Source organism: Nyctereutes procyonoides, unplaced genomic scaffold, assembly GCF_905146905.1.
Source record: "Nyctereutes procyonoides isolate TBG_1078 unplaced genomic scaffold, NYPRO_anot_genome, whole genome shotgun sequence".
Lineage (NCBI taxonomy): Eukaryota > Metazoa > Chordata > Mammalia > Carnivora > Canidae > Nyctereutes > Nyctereutes procyonoides.
This window is the reverse complement of record NW_026575125.1, coordinates 78,875,771-78,888,757: the sequence shown is the minus strand read 5'-3', so window position 1 is coordinate 78,888,757 and position 12,987 is coordinate 78,875,771. Positions and strand designations below refer to the sequence as shown.

General features: G+C 37.6%; 2 protein-coding genes across 3 annotated transcripts in view; one reads left to right on the top strand and one right to left on the bottom strand.

Moving 5' to 3' along the window:
• NUP62CL (nucleoporin 62 C-terminal like) overlaps positions 1–12,987 on the top strand; it is a 98,698-nt gene that overhangs the window by 5,293 nt on the left and 80,418 nt on the right. The window lies entirely within an intron of this gene.
• DNAAF6 (dynein axonemal assembly factor 6) overlaps positions 1–12,987 on the bottom strand; it is a 44,920-nt gene that overhangs the window by 28,157 nt on the left and 3,776 nt on the right. The window contains exons 2-4 of the mRNA XM_055337401.1: positions 10,672–10,842; positions 6,566–6,638; positions 4,082–4,187 (exon numbers count right to left, since the gene is read on the bottom strand). Coding sequence (XP_055193376.1) covers positions 4,082–4,187; positions 6,566–6,638; positions 10,672–10,839 — 347 coding nt within the window. The 5' untranslated portion in view covers positions 10,840–10,842. The remainder of the gene's footprint in view (positions 1–4,081; positions 4,188–6,565; positions 6,639–10,671; positions 10,843–12,987) is intronic.

Sequence of the window (12,987 nt, the reverse complement as noted above, 5' to 3'; positions counted from 1 at the left end):
GTAAAAATATTCCATGCTCATGGATTGGCAGAATTAATATTGTGAAAATGTCAATGTGACCCAGGGCAATTTACACGTTTAATGCAATCCCTATCAAAATACCATGGACTTTCTTCAGAGAGTTAGAACAAATTATTTTAAGATTTGTGTGGAATCAGAAAAGACCCCGAATAGCCAGGGGAATTTTAAAAAAGAAAACCATAGCTGGGGGCATCACAATGCCAGATTTCAGGTTGTACTACAAAGCTGTGGTCATCAAGACAGTGTGGTACTGGCACAAATACAGACACACAGATCAGTGGAACAGAACAGAGAACCCAGAAGTGGACCCTGAACTTTATGGTCAACTAATATTCGATAAAGGAGGAAAGACTATCCACTGGAAGAAAGACAGCCTCTTCAATAAATGGTGCTGGGAAAATTGGACATCCACATGCAGAAGAATGAAACTAGACCACTCTCTTGCACCATACACAAAGATCAACTCAAAATGGATAAAAGATCTAAATGTGAGACAAGATTCCATCAAAATCCTAGAGGAGAACACAGGCAGCACCCTTTTTGAACTTGGCCACATTAACTTCTTGCAAGATACATCCACGAAGGCAAAAGAAACAAAAGCAAAAATGAACTATTGGGACTTCATCAAGATAAGAAACTTTTGCACAGCAAAGGATACAGTCAACAAAACTAAAAGACAACCTACAGAATGGGAGAAGATATTTGCAAATGATGTATCAGATAAAGGGCTAGCTTCCAAAATCTATAAAGAACTTATTAAACTCAACAGCAAAGAAACAAACAATCCAATCATGAAATGGGCAAAAGACATGAAGAGAAATCTCACAGAGGAAGACATAGACATGGCCAACATGCACGTGAGAAAATGCTCCGCATCACTTGCCATCAGGGAAATACAAATCAAAACCACAATGAGATACCACCTCACACCAGTGAGAATGGGGAAAATTAACAAGGCAGGAAACAACAAATGTTGGAGAGGATGCGGAGAAAAGGGAAGCCTCTTACACTGTTGGTGGGAATGTGAACTGGTGCAGCCACTCTGGAAAACTGTGTGGAGGTTCCTCAAAGAGTTAAAAATAGACCTGCCCTATGACCCAGCAATTGCACTGTTGGGGATTTATCCCAAAGATTCAGATGCAATGAAACGCCGGGACACCTTCACCCTGATGTTTCTAGCAGCCATGTCCACAATAGCCAAACTGTGGAAGGAGCCTCGGTGTCCATCGAAAGATGAACGGATAAAGAAGATGTGGTTTATGTATACAATGGAATATTACTCAGCCATTAGAAACGACAAATACCCACCATTTGCTTCAACGTGGATGGAACTGGAGGGTATTATGCTGAGTGAAGTAAGTCAATCGGAGAAGGACAAACAGTGTATGTTCTCATTCATTTGGGGAATATAAATAATAGTGAAAGGGAATATAAGGAAGGGAGAAGAAATGTGTGGGAAATATCAGAAAGGGAGACAGAACATAAAGACTCCTAACTCTGGGAAATGAACTAGGGGTGGTGGAAGGGGAAGAGGGCGGGGGTGGGGGTGAATGGGTGACGGGCACTGAGGGGGACACTTGACGGGATGAGCAATGGGTGTTATTCTGTATGTTGGTAAATTGAACACCAATAAAAAATCAATTTATTAAAAAAAAAGGAAAATCCAGGTATAGATCTGTTTCTGTCATTAACCGTGTGCCCTTGGTCATGTCACAAACCAGTGGGGTTGTCTGCTTCCAGATTTGTACAATCTATGGGAGAGGGGTAGGTTTGAACTCAGTGATCTCTACAACCTTTTTTCTGGCTCTAAAATTGTACAATAGAAATACTGATAATGCATTCAGCATAACTACCTTGTAGTATTCAGAATCTAGGCCTACAGAATTCTTAGTCCAATGAAAGATTTTTCTGGTATTTCACCTCACACATGAACAATTCACAAATCTTTCCTTGCCCCCAAATTTGGATCCCTAGGGACATAATGGTTTATAGAAAGAAACACTCAGCCATAATGTGCCCCATCTTTTTAGGTGGAATGAAGTGAGCAAACATTTACAAATGATCTTTTCCATTTAATTCTCCCCTAATGAAGAGATGCTAAATCTCTGGATAGGAGGACTAAAAGACTACCTCGACCTTCTGACCACTTCCAAATAGGATTGCCCAAGAATTAAAAAGGGATTTTTCTGAGTTTGAACAAGACACACAATAAGTAGCTATTTTATATGAGGCACTTTTTTCTTAATAGACTATAACATTTAACTGATATTTACAAAGGTGAAGCCAGGTTAAAGCAAAACAGAAAGGTATTGATCCATATGCCCATGACTCCCAAATGGATTTGTTCTAGCTGCTGCTCTTCTCTCCATCTCCAGATGCATTTTTCCAACTGTCTACTATATATATTTGTCTGGATGTCCCAAAGGCACCTCAGAATCCACACGTCCAAAACCAAACTCACTGCTTCCCCTCTACCTTCATTCCTAATCACAATTAAGGGCCTCACTATTCACCTGCTCACCCAAGTCAGTACCTTCAGCATAGTTTCTGAGGCTTTCCTCTCACTTATTATGTCTAATTAAATACCATAGATTCCTTTAAGAATCTTTCAAATAAGGGCCCTCATACTTCTCGCCAAGACCAGTGACTTAGCTCAGGCCCTTATTACTTTTTTTTTGGCCACTCATGATTCTTCCTTTGTAAGCTGCCTATTCACTTTCTTTACTCATTTTCATCTTTACCTACTGGGATGTTTTGAAATGTACTTGTGTAAGATAGAAAAGAAATTTTAAAAATGTAATTTTTTTCATGTCCTTATTGGAGTTCTCATTCATTTAAAGATTTCATGAATGTTCTTTCTGCAGAATATCAAACATCAGGATGAGAAGTGAAAATTTACTCAAATTTGGAACTTGCCACATATGGATGTTTGACATTCATCAGACAATATGACAAATGTGTGGCTTACCTCTTACCTTTCACACGGATGTGTGGGTACTGTATAAACATAACCTGAGATATACTCTCTTCATTTTTAAGATACACACAGAAATGTTTTAAAACCCCTTTTGATCTTTTTTATGAGGTTTATGGGGTTTTTTGACATTGTTTATTTGAAAGCTGGATACATTTTTCCAGTTAATTATCTGCAGTCTCCCACTGCTTCTATTTTCAGAACTGATGTAGAAGATAAAAGCATAGGGTTGTTTTCTTTAAAAAAAAAAACATTGGACACAATTTTATAGTCAGAATTACAAAAGTTGTCAGATCACTTACCATAGAAGTCTTCAAAAATTTATAAAGTACATTATAATTTAGTAAGTACTGCCTTGGTTTTTCAAGCTATACCAAATAATCAAGATTTTATTTTAGAATACATATATTTAAAGTCTAGTGTATCTAACCATTAATTTAAATTATGGATGTGAACACACTTTCAGTTCCTTGAAATTGTGGGTGATTTATTTCATCAGAGTGAAGGGCTATTCATGATAATAAACCTAAATTTCATATTTACAATTCATATTCACAATTCCTATTGAAAAGGCTACAAAGTGAGGCTTTAAGCCTGCCTGCAAAATATATTAAACATAATCCTAAAATAACTAGTAAATAGGTCCAGGTAATAATAGATAATTGGAGAGAGAACACAGCCTTTTACCAAAATTGTGGAGCATTGAGTAATTAAAATCAGGTCTTTGACACATAAACATGGTATAATAATTTAGCTTGTATGAATGCTTGGAACTCAATGGGTTTTCCCAGTCTTAGTTCCCCATTAAACAACTGGCCAATATTAAATATAAATTTGTCACGGAAATGACTGTATTTTTCAGTTTTTGTTTGATAATAACTGAAAGGAAGGTGTCATGTTTTATTATTTGTTTCTGCTCCAGGAGGGAAAAAATTATCAATTACACATGCCTTCTGTGCACTGTCACCATAGTTTTCTCTTTTATGTGGTAGAGGTTACTTTACCAATCTTGTCAAAAGTAGAATGGTATCAGATGACACATCTACCTTAAGCCCCCAAACACTTTGCTGGCATCATCTGACTTACTCAGGCATTTCTCTAACATCCCACATGTCATCGTGCTCTGCTCCCTCTGGAACCTCTTCTGGATTCCAGATCTCCTCGGCATTTTCATCACTGCTCTGAGGGATGACTGTGGAGAAAGGGAAGATAAAGCTGAGGCTGTTGTCTGTTCTTCACGCTCAGTTTGGGATCATCAAAGTAAAACATTTTCTATTTGTAATCACTAGTTTATGTTTTAGTCCAAACAAGCTAAATTAATAGAAGTGTGAAATTTTTAAATGAATCCACAACTAATACACTGTAAAATTGTAATAATAGTAGAAAATTTGGAAATGACATATAAGGAAAAAGAAGAAAATAAAATCATCTATAATCCAACTACCCAGAGATAGCATTCTGGTCTGGATCTTTGTAGCCTATCTGTGCATGTGCATGCATGTGTGTACATATATAATGTATAATATATACTTAATATGTGAAATAACATTTTATTTGAAAAAATATATAACATATATATGCAAAGAAATATTGCACATTTTTTCCAGAAACATTGATAGGATCATATGTAAAACATTTATGTAAAAGAACCAATCAAACATACAATCACTCTGATTTGGGGAGCCAATGTCTTATCTTGCATTGGGTATTACTATCTAAAAGTTCTTTGATACCTTTGCCATGCAAGCATGACATAACTCTTTATAAAATACTATCAGTTAAAGAAACTGAAAGCAGTGGATACAATGATCATTTTTTTACCTTTTTAAAAGATTTTATTTATTTATTTGACAGAGAGAGAGAAAGAGAGAGAGAGAGAGAGAGAGAGAGAGAGCACAAGCAGGGAAGAGCGGCAGGCAGAGGGAGAGGGAGAAGCAGGACCCTGGATCATGACCTGAATGGAAGGCAGAAGCTTAACCCACTGAGCCACCCAAGCGCCCCCAGGATCATTTGTTTTATTTTTTTTTAATTTTTTTAAATTTTTATTTATTTTATGATAGTCACACACACACACACACACAGAGAGAGAGAGAGAGAGAGAGAGAGAGAGGCGGAGACACAGGCAGAGGGAGAAGCAGGCTCCATGCTTCCGGGAGCCCGACGTGGGATTCGATCCGGGGTCTCCAGAATCGCGCCCTGGGCCAAAGGCAGGCGCCAAACCGCTGGGCCACCCAGGGATCCCAGGATAATTTGTTTTAATTCACTATTTTCCTCATGTAGATGTGTGAGCCTTCAAGAAAATCTTTATTACTTGTCCTTTATGTTGGACTGAACATGTACCTGGGCATCTACATGTCATCTTTAAATATTTAAAAGTAAATAAGGCATGCAAAAGATCTGCTTATATTTGTTCAACATTAAGTGCAGTACATTATTTTGAGTTCTCCTTTTAAGCATCCCCAAAATGCACCTGATTACCAGGTTTTCAATACTGCTAACTCTTTTAAAATTATCTGCTTCTGTCTAACATGGGCTTTGTAAAGCCTAATTACAGATGTAAGTAAAAGTGTTTACATATGACTCATTGTTCTCAGAATTTAGAAGATATTAGGCAGATGCTATCAGAAATTCAGGCAGCATAGAAATACATCAAAATTTGAACTAGTCTTCCAACATCTTGTGAATGAGGCAAAGAGACTCTTGAGTATGTAGAGTATAATCACTGAAATATTAAAATCATCCTCTCAGACCTCATGTTAGCCATTATTTTAAACAATTTTCCAGATAAAATCTTTTATAATCAGCTAAATTGATGAAGGAACTTCACTTCCTTTCCCTGTCCACCCTCTGGTAACTGTCATTTTGACAGAATTAGAGACTTCCATATTTTTAGAGATGTGTAAGATGTTCAACTCTGTGAAAATGTATAGGCCAAAATACTGGGAAAACCTCCCCCCAAATATTTATTCTAATTTATTGGACCCATCAATATATATGTCCCCCCATGGGCCTTAATTTACAAGCATTTTGATGCAAGATAAAATTATGTGGCTATTTGTTTTATTGTTTTCTCTAAAAGACTATTAAATTAGCTCAATGGGGGCAGAGACTTTTCTATTTTGATCATCATACCCCAGGGATGTTCATACTACCTGGTACATAAAAGGCTCTCAATAAATATTTGTTGAATGAATTAATGAATTCTGTGAAATTGCCAGAATATAGCAGGGTAGAAGGTGAAGAAACTAAGCATCTTGGTAACTAGACCTCAAATAATAAAACAGTTATTTAACCACACATGACTTTCTTGGTTTTACATCTCAGGAAATATGCCAAAAAATGAATGTGAATAATTCAAGGCAAATTAATTTCCATTAATATAAAAATGACTTACCTACAACAATAGAGTAAAACAACATCTTTATATGTAAATGGCTGTCCATCATTTCCATGATTATTTGAGTTCCTCTTTGACAAATCCTAGTGTTAGTACTACTCTCCCTATAATTTTGCTCCCAAAGAAAAGGTTGTACTGATTATATTGATCTATATGCTTGTTAAATAATTTACCTCTGAGCTCTTCAGTGTTTGGAGGTCCAATATTCCCAGGCCCCATGGCTCCAAAAGCAGATGAACAATTTGGCTGGGAGAGAAGAAAAAAAAGTCCAACATTCTGTAATTACTACTTGTGTAACTTAAATTTGACAAGCTTTCCATCTAAAATTTCATAGAGCTTGTCATTTAATCATCATTGTTATACAACAGAGAGATAGATGCCAAGTATTATTTAGAATGTGTTTTCCTTTTCCTTTCAAAAAGTATTTAGTTTAATAGACCCTAAGGCAGAACTGATCTTTGATCAGACTAAATCCCTGGTTTTAGCCCAATGAATCCTGTATCCCTGCGGATAGGGGAATGAGCCATATTCATCTCTTTGAAGGTCAGAACCACGTATTAGTATTAAGAGCATCGACACTTTTGGGTTTTTGCCGTATCTCACCATAGTTGGATGGGGGATGGAAAAGGATGGGAAAGTTCTATAGAAACCAAGACAAACAAAAAAAAATAAACCAAAACAAGCCACTAACTCAGATCTTAAGTGTTTGGATAGCAAAGAACTCATTCGAAACTCCCGATAACAGATTTTCCTTCTTTCCACAGTGGGCCTGAGACACTTCCTTGTCACACTACCTCATGACACAGAACTAATGGATTTATTTATTTTTGTTTTTATTTTTAAAAAGATTTTTATTTATTTATTCATGAGAGACAGAGAGAGACAGAGACATAGTCAGAGGGAGAAGCAGGCTCCCCACAGGGATCCCCATGTGAGACTCCATCCCAGGACCCCAGGATCACAACCTGAGCCAAAGGCAGATAGACAGTCAACCACTAAGCCACCCAGGTGCCCCAAACTAATGGATTTAAGCAGCGACCCCAAATTAACAGTGTCAGATACATGCTGGACCACTTTAGTCCATGTAAGTTCATTTCGCCATCTTCTTTGCACGCCCCCACAGGACTGCCCTTCTCCTCACCAGTACAAGAACAATTTTACTTTTATAAGTACGTATAACATATTTTACACTATCAAAGAGTGGCAACCACTTCATTGATCCCTCTCAGGGGTCTTTGGATATTTCAAGAAAATCTCAATATTTTATTAAAATGTTTTTGCTGATGCCAGACTCTGCCGCTCCAATTTACCATTGCTGGAAGTCAACGACTTCGTCTCTCCCTGGATCCTGGCAAACTAGCATATCTAGCTCTTTTTGCTCAGGCCCCTGCCTCGATCTCCCAAGACTTCAGACATGCACAGGAGTTACAATGTCCTGTTTGGGGCAAGAGGAATAGTGTCTGTCCTTGAAAGCCGGTGAAAAAGCTCACCTGTGTCTTTATTATACTAAACTATTCCAACAGCTATAAATCAGAAATTAATCTGTAACATCTCACCGGTTTCTAAGATAGTAACCATTCCTTTCCAAAAGGTGCTTCAAAAGTGCTAGGTCTGCAGTTAAGGTGTTACAGGCATTTTTATATGAAAAATCCCAAGACAGTGTTCTGTACAGTTTTTTTCACCACTCAGGTCATATAAACTTATAGTGCTTTTCTTAAGTTATTAATCGCCAGAATACTAATAGTAAATCAGGGCAAAGCGTTTCTTGGAACATGAGGGCCTCTTGTTTTGTTGAGTGACTCCTTCTGTGGAAAATTAAAATCTTTAGAAAGAAAAACTTGAACATTGCTGACCAAAATTAGTATGCTCTCCATGCACAGTGATGATTGGATCACTACATCACAACAGAAGGGGAGTTGTGGTTTATTAACTTCATGAAAATAAATGATTAAAAACAAAAATTTCAGGTGAAAAAATGAACCAGGATAATAAAAACGTTAAAAACCATCTTGCAAATGTTTTCTCTAAGAAAATAATTTCAGCCTTTAGCGTGGACCCACACCCAATTATCTAAGAAATTTATCATTGCAACTCATGCCACTTTGCAATATGGGAGAGAGTTGGAACAACTTTGTTACTATTATCTGTGGAGTGATGAACCTTATTTCAAACAGATGTTAAGATCCCCTTGTGAGTTTAAAAAAAACCACTCTCTTCCCAACCTCCCAGATTCTTAGCAATTCATGGTGGGGATGGGGTAAATAAGCCAACTCATTTGCAATAGTTCTGATGCTGTTTTCAGAGAGAGCATTTTCCAAAAACCATCATTCTTGTAATCATTGTACAGTTCCCAAGATTAATGCATGTTAAAAAATGAAAAGCCATTTCTCTCCTGGAAAATTTAAGAGTTCATTAGAAACATTAATTATTCTCCCACTGTTCTGATACTCCAATTCTATATCCTCTAATGATATCTGTACTGCAGTGTCTGAATGACCAATTACCTCAAAATTGCTTATAACCCAGATATACAGAATCATACATTATTACAGTAATTTTCCTCTATGAATTGTACCATTTGATAAAATAATCTTCATCTCTCTGTTCTCATAATCACTCATCTTTCTCCTAGAATCACCTCTAAATGCAAATAAACTTCTCCATATGTAAACACCAAAGAGAACAGGCTGTTTTACCAGGGTAAATCTTTATCTCTGAATCTGTCCTAGTGAGAAGATCCACTTACCTCTTTTCAACGTTGCTGTGTCTCAAATATTTAATATACTTTTTGTACATGACATAGCCCTACCCTTCCCAGGATGTAGCCTTCTATTTCAGCTTAACGTGGCAAAAAATGGACTTACCTTCCTAACCTCATTGATACGTTGCTCCTAAATTTTTCTCCAGGGTGCTGCTTGTTGTATATATTATTAATCTCTTGATTTTTGTTTAGCCTTTACTACATTTTCCCTGATTAGCCCTTCTTGGATCCTATCTCAAAATTGCTTCAGCTACCATCTACAAATTTTATTTCCTTTGCACATCTTCCTTCATTCTACACCTTCCACCTAAACTCTTCCTGGAGGGTGAAAGTTGCATCCAGTATTGATCTGAGCCCCTGTATTTACATTTGTTTCCCTACACAATGGCAGAAAAGAATTTGGCGGGGGGTGGGGGGGAGGAACAAACTGATATGCATGCTCACTGGAGATGATTTTTTCATGGCAGATTGGTCATCATAACAACTTCACTAAGATCATTTAAAGCAATATGACATATTCTGCAAGAGTAGGAGATCTCTGCCCCAAATTTTGTTTGCCTTCATGTAGATAGTCTGACAGCCAAGGTTTGCTGATACTGAAGGAGCAGGGGAATGGAGAGAGCAGAGGGTTACCTAAAAGCATTTTGATTATTTTGGGAATACCAGCAGTGATTGTGAAGGGGCGAAGGTCAGTTCATGGAACTCTCCTACCCAAAATGAAGCGTCTCTTGCTGCTTGCAAGCCTCCCTGGGGTTACCTACCCTGATCCCAAATGCTATCCAACAAATTAGATTCCACAGCTCTGTGTGAGCCGGTATCCAGAAGTCAATTCTTGTAAGCTAAAGGTAGTTTGTCTCATTATCTGGCTCAAATGATTCTCTGTTCTGTTTTCATGTGTCGACAAAAATTTTTTAAAGATTTTATTTATTTATTCATGAGAGACACACACAGAGAGAGAGGCAGAAACACAGGCAGAGGGAGCAGCAGACTCCATGCAGGGAGCCCGATGCGGGACTCGATCCCAGGACTCCAGGATCACACCCTGCGCTGAAGGCAGGCACTAAACCACTGAGCCACCCAGGGATCCCCTGTTGACAAATTTTTAAAAATTAAGGGAACTGGACTATGGGGGCCTAATTAATACTGTCTAGTTGAAGTTATTTGTTTTATAGGAATACTGTCTAGGCTTAAAAACCCAAGCTACCTCTCTTTGCAGTGGTTGTCAAGCATTATTTGGCCATAAATATAAATGACAAACATTTTGAAATGTGGCTATTGCTACCATAGTTACAGAACTATTTTCCTATTCAGTGCTCAGGTAGTTTAGAAAAAATATAATTGTGTTTGCTAGAAATGTACCAGAGGTTACACTCTCATGCATAATCAGTCCTGCAACCTCCTGTGAATATATCGAATGACATAGCCCTGCTCCCCACAACAAGGTTGGGACAAGATGTTCAAATACAGTTTAACAACTTAGTGTGAATAGAACTAATTCATCTGTAAGTCTATGACCACCTGTCCAGGCTCAAAATCATCCTCTTCTTCAGGATAAAGTAGCTTCGAGAGAGCTTGCAGAGCTGAAACCGAAGAAATGGTTTCGATCTCCATATTTTCAGACTCTGGATTTTTGGTTTCCATATTTTCGGTTTCTGCATTTTCCGATTCCATATTTTCAGGTTCCATGTTCTGAGGAAGAAGATAATCAGAAAGAGATAGTTTGGTATTCTGTTTCACTGACAACCAAAGATTAAATCAACCTTCAGCCTTTTTTTTTAAATTTTTTAAAAAATTTATTTATTTATGATAGTCACAGAGAGAGAGAGGCAGAGAGAGAAGCAGGCTCCATGCACCAGGAGCCCGATGTGGGATTCGATCCCGGGTCTCCAGGATCGCTCCCTGAGCCAAAGGCAGGCACTAAACCACTGCGCCACCCAGGGACCCCCAACCTTCAGCCTTTAAAGTAATCCTTACAGTTACATTTAGGGTAGGAATTCAGAGTCTTTAAACATCTTGGAAGTGTCACAGACTTTAATGAATAGCCTGAGTAAAGACTATTGTTAATTATTTGGGCATAAATATAATAGGAATCTGTTCTATACCTCTGCTAATATTTTTTAAACATGAATTTTATAAAATTAAGTCACAGGGAACACTTCTTTAGCACTGTTATTAAATGATCCACTACAATTCCTGCATTGTGCCTAGAACAGTAATACAAAGAGACTCTCAAATGTGTGCTGGTACAAAATCACTTGTCAAAATCAATCTGCATACGGATGGTGTTTTACAAACCTTCTGTTTTATTATGTTTTACTATTATTTTGACTTTCTTTTTTCAATGAAAAACCTATCTTATTGCCTATAGGAGATGTCAAGGGTATGAAACAAATGTGAAATTGCCTTATACATCTAGCATAGAGGCAGTGTATCACAGTGGTTTAGAGTAAGGTGTCTGGAGTCATGCTAACTAGATTTGTATCTATTATTTACTTCCCAGCTCTTTGATGTTGGGCACATCATTTAAACTCTATACACCCCATTTTCCTCACCTGTAAAACAGGAATAATAGTGCTACCTCATAGGGTTGTTATAAGGATTAAGAAGCTTCATACACGTCAAAGAGCTGGGAACAGTGTCTGGCACATAGTAAGCGTGCAACATGTGTTAGCTATTATTGGTCCTTTAAAATTTTAATTTTACTGGGCATGAATATCACTTCTAATAATGATGTCAAATAAGTTAATGATAAAATTCATTATTACATTGGAAACTCATTAAATTGGAAAAGGTGAAATAAGTGGTGATAAAACAATCTTCTCTCATGGTATGACCTGATAGTCTGTTATGGAAATAAATAATTGACAAATTAAACACAAAGGCTCTTGTTTATATTTCAAAAGTTCTAGTTGATTATCTGTTCATTAAATATTTACTGAACACTAAAAGCAAAAAGCTTATTGACACATTTTCTACCTTTGAAAACAAAAGGGGAAATGGATCCAGGTCTCAGATGCAGTGATATGAACAATATTTTGAGTTGAGATTGCACAAACAATGAGGCTTTTATAAAACAAATATAGCAGAAACTGTTTTATTACTCCAGCATTTCCCACCTTACACAATTGTTGTGATGGCCTTATTATGCAACGCAGGTGAAAGAGTTTACTAAAATCTGAAAAGCTGTATAAAATTGTCATTGTTATTTGGCACATAGGGCCTGCACACACAGATACTTGATGATGAGGCTTGTGAGAGCTTAATGGTGGGCTGGTGAGAGGGGAATAAACTGGAACCAGCAAAGCTAACCCAGAAGAAGGGTATTCAGAAGTCCCAAATACAGTGTCTGAGGTAGCGATCGGAATTGCTATTCATATATTTTCATCATTCATATTTTCATTTTCATGTCAGGGGCATGACAGCGGGAGTTTGGGGACATGAGCAATGTTTCAGGGCAGAAAGATTGAATAATCATGGTTACATGGAGGTCTGTTTAGGTAATCGGTGCCTAGAAGTGGCACATCGGGGGGGGGTTTAGGAAGTCTGTTTAGGTGAACAGTACCTAGAACCCTGGTCCATAGGTGGGAGTGTATAGGAGGCAGGGCCAATTGATTCTTGAGGATTACTGGGGAGTTGGCAGCTAGATGAAGGTTCAGAGTAGGGCAGGGCTCAATGTTACAATTGGAAAAGAGAACTAGGCACTGAATCAAAGGCTTTCTCATGTTACTGGGTAGCTACATTATGAAGCAAGGCTGTTGTTCAGTGGGTACAGTGGATACTGGATTGAGGGAAAGCAGATTTATCCTAAATCCCTACCAGTTGGGAAGTAGCTCT